Raw genomic sequence first — 17119 nt, forward strand, 5'->3', positions numbered from 1 at the left:
GAAATAGATTCTCTCAGAGATCCTAGGAGGAACAAACATATCCATAACTTGGTCTTAAATCAATGAGACCCTCTCACGTTCCCATTTCCAGAATTCTAGAATAATAATAAACGTGGGATCTTATAGCAACAAGTCTCAGAGCCTTGCTTCATCTGGGCCCAGGACAAGGCTAGAATTTGGACCTGAGACCAGATGTTAGCAGGAGGAAGAAGAGATCACCTCTTAGGCTAGGGGTGTGGGGCAGGGGTGCTTCACAGTGAACCTGTGTTGAAGGAAGGGTCTGGACACTGACTGCACATGACCGCTTTCCTTGGGTAGTTCATGAAGCTTGTCCTACTGGGAAGAACTATAAACCCAGTCTAGGTTTCTCCGAAAGGCCCAGTATCAAGGTTTTTAGGGAAAGGGTGAATTGTTACCAGCAGGAAGCAGGCAACAGGACTTCAATGAAAGCTGTTGAGACTATGGTTTGCTTCTAGACATTCAATTAGCCCCTTGCTTTTCAATTCCAAAGGAATTAGAAGGGTTTTCTAAAAAAAATCACTGAATTGGACATTCATCAGGGTGAGCATTGTGATATATAAATTATGTCTCAGCAAAATTGTTTTTAAAGAGAGGGAGGGGAGAAAAAGGAAGCCTACTTTAAAAATTGTATCCAAGACACTCAGTGTCATCTTTGTCTCTATCTGATGCTTAACTTTCACCTGTAAAAGATGGAAGTTGGTATTTTGTAGATGTAGTTTCTGTCCCTTCTGGTCCTGTAGCCATTTAGTCCCAAATAAACACACAGATGCTTATATTAATTATAAACTGTTTGGCCAACAGCTCAGGCTAGCTCTCTCATAGCTATTAACCCATTTCTACTAATCTAAATATTTCCACATGATAATGGCTTACCAGAGAATGCCCAGACCTCTTACTCCTTTGGTGGCTACATGGCATCTCCCTGGTAGCTCACCTTCTGTGTCCTCTCCATAGAATTCTCCTCTTCTGGTTGCCCTGCCTATACTCCCTGCCTGACTACTGGCCATCAATTAATAAGAGAAACATATATACAGAAGGACATCCCCCATCAGTATTTATGTGTCTATGTGAGTATATGTGACATGTGTGCTCATGTCCACAGAAGAGAACATCTGATCCCTTGGAGCTGTAGTTTAATGGGACACTCACCAAAGACAACTTGGGTCAGTTTTCTGGAGGAGACACTGGATCTACCCACCATATTGTCCTCTGTACCAATCATCTGGGAGGAGAGATTTTGGGGATCCATCACTGGGCTCCCTCTGATTCTGAATCCCTTCAAGGTGTGGAGAGAAGGGTGGGGGAGCAGAAGAAGGAAAGAGTGAGAGGAGGTAAAAAGGGAAGAGGGTAAGGGTCAGGAGAAGAGAGGGGTACAGTTTCCTTCCTTCTCTGTCTGCATTTTCTGGGGTGGCAGCTCCATGTGCTGTCCTGTTTGGATGATTCTTAGGCATCAGGGACTTACCCCAGAACTCTAAGAGATAGAGGTGATTTCTAGCTATGACTACCTTACATGGAGCCCCTGGAGAAATGTCTGTCACCAGCATGAGGGTACGTAGTCACTGGTTTGGTGAATGAGATAAGCAACTGAGCACACACAAGCCCCTACAAGGCCTTCCCTACTACACACTCCTACCTGCCAGCAGGCTCTGCTTCTTTCACCCATTAAATGAGACTCCCAGAAAGATTCTGGAATTCCCTAGCAAGATTGGATACATGTGTAAGTAAAGAAACACACACACACACACACACACACACACACACACACACACACACAGGAATTTTATACAGCCATAAAGAACAATGCAATCATGACATTTTCAGGAAAGTGGATTGAGCTAGAGGTCATTACGTTAAGTGAAACAAGCTAGACGCAGAAAGACAAATGTGGCATGTTCCTCTCAAATGTTGGGTCTGGATTTAAATTTATATATGGGGTGCATGTGAAATACATGAAAGGGCCTATGGGGGAGGGGGAGGTGGTCTTGAGGAGAAGAAGGTACTGAAATACACACATGTAACCAAAAAAAAAAAAAAGACAAGTGGAATGTTTGGGTGAGGAAGAGGTCCAGCCAGAAATGGGGAAGGGAGAATTGAGGGGGGCAGTGGAAGTGGGTGAGGATAAGAACAAAGTACACTGATGTGTATATGTATGAAAATACCATCATGTAACAGTATATTGTATGCTAACTTAGTATTTAATATAAAAATGGAACAAATACTGCTTTCCTAGTTCCCTTACCTCCTTGTTGTCATGTGTGTGCATGTGTGCACCTGCACAGGGGGTACGTGTATGTGCAGGTGTGCCTGCATATGCATTGAGACCACAGGACAACCTTGGGTGTCACTCCTCAGATGCCATTCACATTGTGTTTTTCTAACAGTATCTCAGTGGTCTGGAACTGAGCGGGTAGGCTAGATTGCCTGGGCAGTGAGCATCAAGGCACTTTCTGTCTCTGTCTCCCCATCACTGGGATTATAAGCATATGCCACCACAACTGGTTCCTTTTTGACATGGGAATCAAATTCAAGCCCTCATGCTTGTAGAACAAACACTTCACCAGCTGAATCACTACCCCATCTCCCAATCCCCTAGTTCATCTTTAAGAGCCTGCTGGTTTCATGGTGGTTGTCATTTGTACCCACACCAAATAACAAGGTAGGGACACAGTGCTGTAACCTCTGTCTTCAATCTGTTTGTAATACATTATTATGCAACACAGGCCTAATTGTGAATCATAATTTTTTCATTAACTGATCTCATTTTACTTGGTAATATCCATTTAGGCATTTGAGAGCAATAAAACTCCATTTCTTTTAAATATTATATGATTCAGTTGGCTCACTGATTTAGATTTTACTACCCCCTATTTGAACAAATGAGTCATCTATCTTTGTAGAGATAACGAGGACCTTCAAGATCATGAAAGCAGGCTTCATGGGGAGAATTGCAGGTGCACCCTAGTCTTGAATGGAGCATTCTGGAATTGGGCTGGCTCCCACATCTTAAAACCCCTCAGAAATGTATTGCATGGGTCATACTGTGCTTTTCAATAGATCCTAACCTGAGTTTTCTTTTATGTTCCTTATAAACAAAACAAATAAATAAACAAACAAACAAAAAAGAAACTGGTAATGAGATGACTCACCTTGTCCTGTGGGTCCTGGTCTGCTGCTATGAACAGCCATAAAATGTAGTGGTGGATCCACTGTGGGGGGAGGCATGAGGGAACCTGCTAGGATGGAATCATCCTAGCTCTTCCACTTCCTCCTGGGTGACCCCATGCACATATCTGGTGCTCTGTGTCTCTCTCTGAGGAGGGTCACTTAAGATGAAGGGTTGTGTGGGCATACTTAGGAAAAGGCCCTGGCTCAGACTTGTCTAATGTTAATGAGTTACACCTCTGAGCTAGTGGGTGGTCAGAGCCCCCAAAGGAGACGTTCTTATGCAAGCTCCCCCTGGGAGTCTGGTGGGCAACTAAGAATGCCTTTATGTCTGTGTCCGTCTCTTCTCATTTGCATCTCATTCCTGCATCACCTTGCTTGGGTCTGCTTTCTGAACTGCTGAACACTTCTAGCTATGCCAGTTTCCTGCCTCTGAAGTCCTCTGGTATGCCCAGAGATCCTGGGACCTTGAAGTCTCCCTCTGGAACGAGGCAAAGACACTCTTCCCAGATCAACTCTTAGTAGAGTAGCTTAAGAGTAGGTGGACATCTGGAGCATTGAGGCCCCTGATCATGAAGACCTGAGTACCCTGGCCCTGTCTCCAGCTTGTGTCGTTAGGTATGCTGTGTATCTACTAGCTCCAGACAAACAGCTGAAGGGACCCAACAGGTGCCCCACCTGCCTCTCCTGGTCCTGGCTTACTTCTTACTTCTTGGTCTGGTCCCAGGCCCTGGGCTCCACCTTATATGTTCATGACACAGAGGGAAGCATAACCAGTGGCCTAGGCATCTCTGTTTACTGTCACCACCTTAAGCGGTTTTCCTGTCTGCCCCAGGACACTAGTTTAAGTTTTGGCCTACAAGCTGTGCAAGGTCTGTTACTGGGTATCAAAGAGGGTTTGAAAGACCAACTCCTGCCACTACTCCTGGTTCCCATTGATTATGTGTTCACTGGGAGACACACACTCACATAAGTACTTCATGTGTTATCTTCTGCAGTCTTCACGGGTCTCAGATCTGTGATCTCCACTTGGAAAGAAGGGAGGCATGGGCTTAGGGAGACTGGTGATTGTATGGTGGAACAGAATCTGAATCTCTGACCATGTGAATCTCTGCAGAGCCAGTGGTCCAGACAGGAAAGCCCCCTCCGTGTGCCTGGGGAGATGCTGGGAAACCCTGAGCTGCCTTTGAACCTGAGGGGGATGCCCAGGGAGCAGTTCACAAGTGTGTGGCAGGTGTCTGTTACCTGCCTCTGGACGTCCCTGTCTGGGTAGGCAGAGACACCTGGGACATGGATGTAGACTAGCTGTAGACAGGACCAGGACTATAGTGGTGCAGGAGGGCAGGCTGGGAAAGAAGCAGAAGCCCACTTAGGAGACTGAGCCAATATTCTTGGCAGAGGGCTAGCCTTGAAAAGAGCATTTCTATGCTGATATGTCAGGCTTATAACCATCCATTTCTTGGCAGCCTCTGCTGGGTGTATTTCTATATCCCTGAATGTGATGGTTATTGGGTGGATGGTATGGCAGATTCACAGGTGAATGGAACTTTGGGAGCCATGAAAATCCTAGTTTCTACCCACTCATTGAGGAAGGGCTTAGGTAAGGAAGGGGAAGGGGTTGGTGTTGGCATATACAGGGTTACACTCTGACCCACTGTCTCCTTGTCCCTTCTTTCTCCAGAGGCTCCTGCCAAGCCTGAAGAGGCAGAGGCTGAGCCCTTCACGGACTCCTCCCTGTTTGCACACTGGGGTCAGGAACTAAGCCCCGAAGGTCGGCGTGTGGCCCTGAAGCAGTTCCAGTACTACGGCTACAACGCCTACCTCAGTGACCGGCTACCCCTCGACCGGCCCCTGCCAGACCTCAGACCCAGTGGGTGAGCAGTCAGTGGTCAGGCTCTTGCTATCCTCACCATGAGGCTATGGGTCCTCACAGTGCTTGGACAAGGCCAGGACTGGGGGGGAGGGTCAGACTCTATGTCTCTTTCCCATCTCAGCCAAGACCTACCCTCTCAGCCTCAGTCTCCCCTTTGTTGAGTAGGAGGACAGCTTCTTTGCATTAGAAATTTCGGGGATTAACAACATAAATTATCTAGCATCGCCACTAATATGTCATTTTAAACCAATTAGCTGGAACTTTTTTTTTCCCTTAAATTAGTTTTTTAAAAAATGTATCTGTCTTCTAGGGTGAACAAGTCATTATACCTAACAGAGAAGTCTGTCTTGACTTTTCTTTTTGTTCCACAAGAATATTTCTTTAAGGTTCAGCTAGAATCTTTATTTTTTATAATTATTAAAATTTGGGCACGTACCATAGTGAGAAAATCTCATTAACTTTTGTGAGCTCCCCCATACCTTCGTTTCCCCCTTTCCTCCTCATTTTAAAACGTTCCTTAAAGCTGCAAACCATACTGAGTTTCTCTTTGGGGTTTTCAGGAAAGACCTTGTAACTGAATTTAGAAGGGATGGCTTCTGAGAGCAGTGGTTCTCAACCTGTGGGGCACGACCCCATTGGGCTCAAATGACCTTTTCACAGGGGTTGCCTAAGACCATTGGAAAACACAGATTTACATTACAATTCAAAGCAGTAGCAAAATTACCAAGTAGCAACAAGTATAAATTTATGGTTGGGGTCACCACAGCATGAGGAACTGTAGTAAAGGACTGAAGCATTAGGAAGGTTGAGAACCACTGTCTTAGAGAGAGGAGGTCACCTCAGCTTCACCAACATTCACTGAGTACTTACTGAATACTGTATAATCAAGTATGGCTGTCCCAGGTCTGGGGAGAAGGTGGCTGAGTTATAGTCATTTAGGAATTGGGGACCTACAAAGGGAGGGGGGAAGTGTGTGTGTGTGTGTGTGTGTGTTCATTTAAAGATGGATTACAAAGTCTTGTGTGTATCAACATCTGTGTGTGCACAAGCACATGTGTATAGATGCACATACAGGGAACATGCATATGAGCCCATATGGAGGCCAGAGGTCAACTCTAGTGTCATTCCTTGGGTTCTTTCCTCATTATGTTTTGAGGCAGGAGCACAGCCTTGGCTAGTAGGTTGGGAAGACTAGCTAGCAAGCCCCAGGGATACCTCTTGCCTCTGCGGCATTAACGCTGAGGTTACAGGTATGCACTGCTACGTCTGGGAACTGGAGATCAAACTCAGATGATCATGTTTATGGCCAGCACCTTACTGACGGCACTGTCTCCTCTGCCCTCATGATCTTATCATGTACTCTGCAGCAGTGGAGGGAGACAGCGGTGGGCAAAAGAACTTGGAGGCCATCCTCCATGGAGCCTGTATTCCAGATAGCAATCTAGGCAGAGCCACAGCTGTCCCATGGTGACAGGCCTCATGGAGAACTGAAGGAAGATGGGTGGGGGAAGGGACCTCCACTCTGAGTCAAGTAAACCAAGGGACAAGAAGGAAACCTGAGTCCCAGAGATGGATAAGTAGCCCAACTGAACTTTGACCCACATGTCTGGGTGCTACATCCTAGATTTGGTTCCCAGTTGTGTTTAGTTTGACTCTGTACAGTGCTTCTCAGAACAGATCCAGAGCCCTTTCCCCTGAGAGAAACATTCCTCTTGCTGTCCCTTCTGGAGGGATTTTCCTGAGGAGAGGCACTAGGGGATCCTGGTTGGACAGCATCCTGCAGTTTCTGAGGACATCATCAGCAAAGAAGGCCCATCCCTCTCCACTGCACTGTACAGTTTGTGGGGCCCATGCGCCTTCCACGGAGGGCGAGCTCTTTTCCCTTGGCCCTATTCCTCAGGCAGAGAAACTAAGTCACCAAAAGAGGCAGTGAACACTGGGGCTTCTCTCCTCCTCAGAGAGGGCTCTTTATGGTGGATTTGGCAATGGGAGGCTTCTTTTTGCACATGAACTTGGCCACCTCTGACCAGCTCAGTTCTACTCATGCCAGACCTGTGACAAGACAGATGGCTGTTGGTGGATCACTGAGTACAAGTAAGGGCTTAAGGAGGGAGAACAGGACAGCCACAGATTGGTACATCTGTGAACATGTTCTAGAAGCATCCTGCTAGTAGTTCCTCTCTCTTTCAGTCGGCACTGACCCATTTGTAGGGAAATGCTTGGCACTATTCGCATGAGCTGTGGATTTCCATGGCTCCTTGCTGTAGTAAGCTTGATTACTGAGTCTCCATTGCAGAGAGGAGGGAACTGAAGCACAGAGAGACTGCATGAGCTACCTGGTGTCCTTAGAGCTGGGGTGGCATGTTGGGCAGTCTAGAGATAGAATTTGGGCAGGTAACCTTTGTGCTGTGCTGCTACAAGGTGGCAATTTGTATCTGTCATGGGGCACTGCTTTCCACAGCACTGAGCATTGGCTTTCCACAGCACTAAGTATTCGGAGAGGACAAGGTCTGCATCTCTATTTTGGAAAAATTATTTCAGTGAACAGCAACCCATTATCAAGGCTTGGAGTGTTGCATTAGCTACCGCACCTGCCTCCAGAGAGGCTTCCCATGTGGTATGTGTCCCTGGTCCTGTCTCTCCCTTGCACAGCCTCTGGCTGGTCTCTGGGTGCTAAAAGATGTAATCTAACCTTTGTTATATGCCTGTGTTCAGAACAAAGTGCAATCAAAATGAAAAGTTCATTCAGTGGTCCTGGGTTTCATGAATTTTTTTCATTCAGTAAACATTTCTTAAGTGTGGAGTTTACCAGACAGCAGCAAAGCACAAAACAGGCCAAGCTCCTGGAGCACACTGAGGGGAAGAACAGACAGGAGCCAGTGCAGGGCAAGCTAGATTTCTGAAGAACCTGGTTCCCTTGGATAAGAGCTGTTCAGGTGGCTTCCAGTAAGATGGGGGCCTAGCTTGTATAGCCCATGGATGCCTTGCCTTCAGTGGTCTCTGTGGCGGGGAGGTGGCCTGGAAGGTGATACCTAGAGGGAGCCTCCCCATCTACCTCTGTTGTCTCCAGGAAGGAAGGAAAGAGAGACAGAAGGGGCAGAGGCTTCTTCTACATCATTTCTCAAGAGAGACTTTCTCTGCAGTGGCCTCTCGAGAAAGTAAACTACATCAGACTCTTGAGGAATGTATCTGGCTAGTGGGCCACCAAAGAAGACAGCATATTATCAAAGGATACGCCACGTGAGGCTTGAGGTATAGGCAGTGGTATGCTCTGTTTCTGAGTTGGAAAGAGATAGTGCCTCAGGGTTGAAGGGAAGGCACCACCTCATTCCTGCTTAGCTGAATGTCACTGTGTCCCCCATGAGTACTGAAATAGATGTCAGATGTGAAGTTTTCAATATGGCCCCTATCCTGTCTCTAATGTCTAAACTCTTGATTGTTGCCACTGAATCCCAAAATAACCCAGGGCAAAACCAGTAAAAGGCAAGCCAGAGGTATACACATATATCAGAAGTCATCAGACTGCACATCGGATGCCTGTGTGTTTGGCTGAACGTGAGTCAAATATCACCATCCTGAGAAAATGCAGTTGAGAAGACATCAGGGAACCCTTTGTCCCTGGGGGAGAAAGGAGGGAGGTGAGGCTGAGGATGCCACTGAAATGAGTATGGGAGTGGCTGGGAAGGAGGGCCATGCAGAGTTGAGGCAGTGGTCACTTGGAAACAGTCGGGGCAGGTACGCTTGCTACCCCAGTGACAGCAGACCAGGGGGTGCCATATTCCTGCCCTTGGTTCCCTGGTGTTGCTGCAACAGGCTCCCTGTGTTCATTCCTCACACCATAGTTATTATTTCCAAACGTAGCCAGAGAGGAGTATAAGGGCAAGTGCCTGTCCGAAAGGGTGTGAGTAAAACAGAACCAAGCCTGTCAGTTGTCATGGCAACCAATGCTATGGCCTGCCTCCAAGGTAGTTCAGGGAAGAACCCAGGGCAGTGGCTACTTCCTGCCTCTTGCTGGTAAATCTTCAGACATTCCTGAGTCCTTCCTCTCCAGTGCCCCCTGAGGTCCATGTCCCTCCCACTCAGGGATGAAGGTACCCTGATTCTTGGGTTGGCAGGTGCGTTAGGCACTGGGGGTGGGACTGGGGCATCAGGAGCTGGTCTTTACAGAGTAAATCTGTTTTCTACAACCCTAAATGAAAACAACTGGGACAGACCCACATTCGTGTCCAAATCCAGAGCCAGAGAGAGTCTGTGCCAATATCAGGGGAGCAGTGGGACAAGATGGTAGCAGAGAAGGAGTCAGGCGCTAGGACCCTGGGAAGCATGTAATGGTCCTAGGCGAGGAGGGCACTATAATGGGAACTGGAGTGGGGGGCTGGACAGCTGGATGGCATTGCTGGTGTTGCTGCCCTTAGGCTGACAAATGGCAGACAGCACCTGTTCTGTGTGCCAGGGTTGTGCATATGCTCTCCCTGCAGCTTGATGTTGAACTTGATCCTCGTGCCTCATTCAAGCAGTTGTTACAATTCTGTTAGACAGGGGAATGCTGAACCCTTGCCAGGCTCAAAAACCTTTGGGCTAGGGAGAGACTCAGTCAGTAAAGTGCATGAGGACCTGAGTCCTATCCCCAGAGCCCACACCAGAAAGCCTGCCTTGATGGTGTGTGCTTGCAATCCTAGCACTGGGGAGGTGGAGACAGGTGGGTTCTTTGAATTGCATGTAGAAGAAGTGAGAGACCCTGTGTTGTTTTTAACAGTCAACTTGGCACAAGCTAGAATTACCTGGGAATAGAGTTTCAGTTGAGGAGTTATGCAGGTCAGGCTGGTCTGTGGGGAATTGTCTTGATTGTTAGTTAATGAAGGAAGACCCAGCCTATTGCGGCCAGCTCCTTAAGCACAGGGTCCTAAACTGTATGAGACAGATGAAAGCAAGCAAGCATGCTTTATCCTCTCTTCACTCTTGGCTAGTGGTGTGATGTGACTAACTGCTTGAGTTCCCGCCTTAACTTCCTTGAAATGATGGACTGTAATTTGGAATCATAACCCAAGTAAACCCTTTCTTCCCTTTGTTGCTTATCACCAGGGTACTTTGTTACAGCAACAGAAGTGGAACTAGGATAGCCTGTCTCACACAAACAACGTTGATAGAAACTGAGATTCCCCCTACCCCAATGACCTCTGGTCTTTGCACACACACACACACACACACACACACACACACACACACACACACTCGCATGCACGCACATGCATACACACCCTGCTCAGATTCTCACAGGTACTCTAGCAGAGGTAGTGTCTTTATGGGTTCTCAGGACTCCAGGATACCACCTTTTCTCTTCCCTGACCCTGCCCAGGGAATCGACTTTGATTTGGATCTTAGCTCTGGAAAAGCAGAGGTCTGTGAAAGACAGACACAGGACAAGAGGTAAAATAAACACTCCTTGTAAAGACTGTGCTGCCCACATTGGAATTGCTCACAGTGCAAACATGACTGGGAGATCATTCTTTAATCAAAGCACTTCTATCTCTCCCTAATGTTAAGCTCATTGTGAACCAAGAATATGATTAGTTGTTCTTGAAGACACAGTAATCTTGAACTTTTATGTAATATCTTACAAGATGGAAGCAACAGTGTTGTTCTCCTTTACTGCTGGAGAAATATCTTCAGAAATGGATTGTAAGGGACATAGAGGAAGTGGGCCATTTAGGCGCCATCCTGGGAGAGATACTGGGTTACATGACAGGTAATATTTCTGTGTAGGTTATAGATTAGTAATTACATTTGCTTCTTTGGACTCCAAAGCCAGGTCTCTTTGTTGGAAATTGGGTGATCTCTAGTAAGTTACATAGTCTCTTTATTTTTGTGTACAGATAGGAATCTGCTCTTTAGAGAGAGCTAGACAAAGACTGTAATATATTTGGGGTCTGGGGCATACTTCTCTGCATGCAGTTGCTCTTATTATCTGGGTCTGTGGTTTAAGAGTTGATTTATAGGCCAAAAGCAGAGAAGTTATATGGTATTGACTTGACCACCTGGAGGACCATGATGTGGACAAGGGACATGGGGCAGAGAAGTACTCTGGCAGCAGATGAGAGCAGATAAGCACTCTGGGAAACAACACACTGTATTCCCCAGGGAAAGCTTCCTCCCATTCCCCAGAGGCCTATAGACCAAAGATTGAGCCCAAGCTGGACTTGGATGAACAGCAGAGACCTTGTCCTCCCTGACAACTGGCCTCCCATGACAGATCTAGGGACCCAGGCTTTCTTTGTCCTGGTAGATTTAGGGGACCTGCCTTCTTCTCCCCATATAGATCCAGGGATCTTCCTTTCCCTACAGATCTAGGTATACCCCCCTTCTGCTCCAGAAAATCTAGGTGACAACCTTCTACTACAAAAGATTTAGAGGAACCACCTTCCCCTGCCCCTGCAGATCTAGGGGACTCACCTTTTCCTGAACCTGTAGTTCTAGAAGACATTCATTCTCCTACCCTAAAAGATCTAGGAGGCCCACTTTGCCTTGCTCAGGTAGGTCTAGGAGACCTGCATTTCCTATTCCAACAGATCTAGGGTTTCCACTTTCCCCTGCCCCAGCCTGTCTGCTCTGCCTCATATTCCTTGGCCCTAGTTGCTACAAATCTGGCCTGCTCACCCACAGACCTACCACTCAGAGCCACCTAATGCAACTTTTCCACCAGAGCCTGCCGACTTTTGCTGTCTGAGCAACTGCTCATTTAACATCCGCATTCTCCAAATGGCTCTGATGTTTGGGGAACAAATGAGCTCCCTGCTTCCGGGTATTGTTTACACTGTAACTCATGACACTCCTGTTTATCTCCTCTTATCTGCATGGCAGATCCTTTCTCCACATTGATAAAAATCACCGGAAAGGATTTTCATTAAACTTCTGCCTCTGGGAGAAGCTGAGTATCAGTGATCACGTGTGCTCAGCAGCTCACTCTTTAGCATTTCCCAAGCTACATTCTGTTTCTAGACCAGGCCTGCACCACTCCTCACATGTGCAGATGGCTGGAACCCTTAAGATCTCAGGTGCCAACATTTGGACCTGTCTCTGAAACCCTGTGTATGTTAAATGCCCCATCCTGGCTCCATTGTCTTCTTGTTAGATATGGAATTTTGTTTCTGTCAAGCAGGGAAGATTATGTAAGCTGACTCCATTCTTGTCCTGTCTTGGGGGAGTTCCCACCAGTACAGTGCTCATGGCCAGATATGTTCTCCTGCTCATGTGTTTGAGTTTTTCTTCAGGAGTCAGGCACCAGGCACACTGTACTTTCTTTAGGATCATCCTGCTGAACATTGAGCCAGGTGCTATGAATTCCTGGGTGCATACAAATCTGAATTTCATGTAGCTAACATCGGGCAATCTATCATAATCACATATAGATATGCTTGCAGTAGTAGTATACAATGGCATGAAGGCAAGCAACAATAACAAAATGAAAACAAAAACCAGGGCATCATGGGACTCAAATGATTTCAGCTAGAAATGGAGTGAGCCTTTCTGTGTACGTGTGTGCAAACTGGGGTTCTTCACAGATGGTGCCAACCCATGCCTTCATGTTCAGAAGCCAACAACAGGCTGTGGAGGTGAGAAATGTGGCTTGAGGTTACCTCTTTATTCCATTTCTGCTACATCTTTCCGAGTGAGTCATGTTCATGTCAACAGCTGCTCATTGTCAGTGTTCTGCTTCCTGCCCTGGACTTGTGTTTCTGCCCTTAGAGTATCTCAAATTCAAGGTACCCACACCAAAGTCTCAATAAACTCTAAGACTGGAGCAGAATTGTTTAGACATCTATTCATATTCTCCTGAGAAAAGTCATACAATAGGCCCTGAATAAGGCTACCTTATAAATCAAAATGAGGCTAAGGAATCAATCACTGGCCCCCTCAGTTATAGGCCAAATGGCAAGGCCACATGCAGGGCAGATGACACTGAACCTTTACACAGGTGTTCTTAGGGCCTCTTCTCTCAAAAGAAGTAATGTAACTGGGAGAAAAATCTTAAACTTCCATGCGCAGTAGTCTTTAACACATTGGCCTGAACCTTCCAGCCAGACCCCCCAAAAAATCCCCTTTCTAGTTCTCATGCAGAATTGGCAGCCTAGGAGCAAGACCTCCCAGTAGGCTTCCTTGTTGTCACTAACACAACACCTGTCTCCCTGGACACACCTCTAGTGGCATAGAAACTAAGGTGGGCATAATCATGCGGTAGGGCTTAGCAGTCAGATGAGCCCAGGCTTAATTAAGCCCCAGAGAACAATTGCCACCTCAACTGTGCTTCTGTCATCTGTGTAGCGGGGATGAAGACACTGAAGGTTATGGTAGTTGTTGAGAGCAAGAAAACAATAGAAAAGAATAAAGCATGCCATATGGCATAAAGGAAATGCTTGCTACTTCTCTTACTCCCAGGGATTCTGTGTGGCGTCTGGGGAGAAGTGGAAGAGGTGCAGGAGTCCCTGAGCTCTGAAGGTTATGAAGGTGGATATGCTGGCCAGAGGGAGGGACAGTCTTGACTTTTCTTACCCCTCATCCTTGGGTCTCCTTGAGTCCAGTATCCTGGAAGCTAACAGGTGTGAGTGTCATTATAATCTGGGAATGTCATAAGCTAGAAGGATGCCAAAGTGAGGTCACAGGTATACTGTGCATGTTATGTGGTTACATGGAGAGTAGTGTATTGTGTAGGGACACTGGTATCCAGGATCAACAGGAGACCTGGAGGAACAACAGGAGCCTTGGTGGACAACAGGAAACCTGGAGGGACAACAGGAGACCTGGAGGAACAACAGGAGCCTTGGTGGACAACATGAAACCTGGAGGAACAACAGGAGACCTGGGGGGACAACAGGAGACCTGGGGGGACAACAGGAGACCTGGGGGGACAGCAGGAGACCCAAGGGACAGCAGGAGACCTGGGGGACAACAGGAGATCTGGGGGACAGCAGGAGACCTGGAGGGACAACAGGAGACCTGGGGGGACAGCAAGAGACCTGGAGGGACAACAGGAGACCTGGGGGGACAGCAGGAGACCTGGGAGGACAGCAGGAGACCTGGGGGGACAGCAGGAGACCTGGGGGGACAGCAAGAGACCTGGAGGGACAAGACTGCCCTGGAGGGACAGCAGGAGACCTGGGGGGACAACTTGTGTTGCTGGTTTTGAGGGCTACAGGTCTCCCTGGGTTTATGCTCTAGATGGCTAAAAATCCACCTCAATCCCACACCATATTCTGACTATAACTGAGAGGGGAGGATGTCCCTGGGAGAAGTTTGGAAAGAATGGCCAGGACAACCTCTCTCAGGGAGTGGTTATCCCTGAATATCATCTTTTCCCTTTCTTCGCTGAGGCAGGACTCTTTGCTACATTCTCAGAACTCTGGCACAGAAAAGCTCTGACCCCAAAGTGCGCTGGCGTCTCCTTTGACTTCATTCTGGAGATGGTGTGCTTCATCCTCCCACCTGGCATGAATCTCTTATGGACACCAATCTTGTCCATTTTGAAGTCAATGAAATGGCAGAGACTGCCAATCAAACATGGGACTGCCCAGCTCAGGGCATGGGGACTTATTTCCTCATTTGATGACCAAGAACTGGGCATGGTCTCATACAGGGGCCTACTGCTTCCATTCCTCTCAGAGGTAATGACACCCAAATTCTTGATTGCAATTAGTCTTGAGGGTGACTCGAAACAATCTGGGGGTAAATCATCATAGAGGCTCCATAAGTCATCATGTTTCTTGTCCCTGCATCTCTTTTTGTTTGTGGGGATCAATGGAGTGGAGTTTATTAGACAGTCCTGATACCCCCACTCAGCTACACCTTGCTTTTTTTTTAATCTCTAACGGAGAACAGTTTGACTTTGAGCAAGAGTGAAAATAAAACGGTAACTTTTATAGCTTAATTTTATAGGGGAAAGTGCCTCTACTCAAAATGAGTCAGGGCTGATGTTTCACAGTTAAGTGTACGTAAATAAGGACGGGTTGGTGACATCCATGTCGTGTCTTTGCATTGCAACCCTCATGTCCTTCACAAAAGAAGTGAACACAGAGTGGAGGGAGCAGAGACAGCTATCAGGTGGGTATGAGGGTGGCTTTCAGCTATAATTTGTGTGTAGCATGTCCTCAGAGACACATGTGTTGAAGCTTTCAGGACTAGCCAATGCATGATGCTATTGGGAGGTAGTAAAACCTGCAGGAGGTAGGACCTAGAAGAAGGAAGCTATTGGCAGTGCATCTTTGAAGGAGATATTGGGACAGAACCTTGTTAATCTTCACTTCCTGTCCACCATGAGGTGAACAGATTTCCTCAACCCACAGAACACTGCTGTGACAGCAACAGGGACAAATGATCATAGACTGAACTCTCAGGAACCATGAAGCAAAATGTACCTTTCCTCCCTTCACCTTCACCTTCACCTCTCTCGAGTGTCTGGGACAGCAGTGGCAAGCTGACTAACACTCTGGGAAAGCGTCCTAACTGGGAAGATGTGGACCAGAAGGTATGGTGACTGCATCCTAGAGGAAGCAGGTACTAGATATGCTCATTACTTTTACACATGACCAAACTACCTAACAAGAATGACCCAAAAGAAGATGCACTTGTGGTGGGTCACAACCATCTACAATTCAATCTGGTTCCCTCTCCTGGCAGAACACTGTATGTGTAATAAATAAATCTTTAAAAAAAAGATGCACTTGTTTCGGCTCATTTTTCAGAGGCTTCAGCACATGGCTGGAGCAACTGGAGCATGGGGAGGAAGCAGCATTCATCTCACGATGGACAGGAAGAAGAGCACGAGGCAAACACTGGTGACCAAGTAGAACCCTGAAAGCCATACCCTCCCCCCAATGCTCTGCCAACCAGAGCCAAGCATTCAAAGCACGTGTGGGGAACATTTCACACTCAAACCATAAGACCAGATCCTCTCAGCAGTGTGACTGCTGGACAGACAGGAGAAGCCAGCTGAGTCTAGCGGAGGCTCACAGAACTTGAATCCAGCCTAGTTTTCCTTTGTGGCATTTCCAGAAGTGTGTTTCTGATGCAGAACCCCAGAAGCAGCCATCTGTCCCATGTCCAGCATCCTGAAGTGGCAGTGAGGGCTGTCACAAGCAAATAGATGTACATCTTGACTGATGTGGTCTTTCTTTTCTCTTTTTGTTTCCTTCCCTCAGCAATGAAAGCTCTGCTTTAATGTTGAATAGAAAGATTGGAACCATGGCTGTGTGTATGCAGTGGGTGGGGTTGGAGAGGATTTGGAAGGAAACTTATTCAACCAATCAGCAGAATGTCAACTCTTTTCCAGGCCCCATGCTGGGCAGTGGTAGGAGGCTGTGAGCAAAACCATTCTTGGGCCTCAAGAAACTCATGGTCCAGGGACAGGGTGGTCAGTCATTCTAACTTGTGTGCAGAAGTCATTTGTTCTGAAACTGAGAAAATTTCAGACAAACCACCTGGCCTAGTTCTGTGGGGCAAGGGATGTCCCTTGCAATGGTTGGTGGTGACAAGGTACTGCTTGTGAGGAAGACAGAGCATACAAGTCATTTCTTCAGCCAAGTGTGTCCTGCTCACTGTATGTATGATAAAAGAGCCTCAAGTTTGCTCAGCAAAAGACTTTGGGTGATCTTGTCTTCCTATGGTGAAAACATGAGAGAGAGATAAGAGGCTTGTCCACAATCATGCAACATGGCAGGCAGAGATGAGCGGGGTGCCCAGGTGTGCTGCACTAAAAATGACCTCCTTGACAGGTGGCACTTCCCACCCCTTGCTCACCCAGACCCTTTTTCAGGTAGGTGTGGAAAGGTTGAAGAGGGGAGGAGGAAGGTGCCTTGCATTATGAGCCACCTGCCATGATCAGGTTCCCAGTAAAAAAGGAAAAGAAGGTTTCAAAGAGATTAGGACACTTGATCTCCAGGGACCGGACTGCTTAATGAAGACCAAGGAATTGGGGAACAAGAGCCTGCTGGAGGAGGGAGGGCCTGGCATCTAAAACATCTGTAGTGTGCAGATAAGGTACAGGCTACACAGAAAATAAATGTGCCTATTTGT

General features: G+C 47.2%; 1 protein-coding gene and 1 long non-coding RNA gene across 2 annotated transcripts in view; one reads left to right on the forward strand and one right to left on the reverse strand.

The window, feature by feature from the left end:
- Galnt18 (polypeptide N-acetylgalactosaminyltransferase 18) overlaps positions 1-17119 on the forward strand; it is a 292370-nt gene that overhangs the window by 141063 nt on the left and 134188 nt on the right. The window contains exon 2 of the mRNA XM_005075674.4: positions 4865-5057. Within this exon, the coding sequence (XP_005075731.1) occupies positions 4865-5057 (193 nt within the window). The remainder of the gene's footprint in view (positions 1-4864; positions 5058-17119) is intronic.
- LOC121143878 overlaps positions 1-17119 on the reverse strand; it is a 51485-nt gene that overhangs the window by 1150 nt on the left and 33216 nt on the right. The gene's annotated exons all lie outside the window — the stretch shown is intronic.

This window comes from Mesocricetus auratus, unplaced genomic scaffold (assembly GCF_017639785.1).
Source record: "Mesocricetus auratus isolate SY011 unplaced genomic scaffold, BCM_Maur_2.0 Super-Scaffold_4256, whole genome shotgun sequence".
NCBI lineage: Eukaryota > Metazoa > Chordata > Mammalia > Rodentia > Cricetidae > Mesocricetus > Mesocricetus auratus.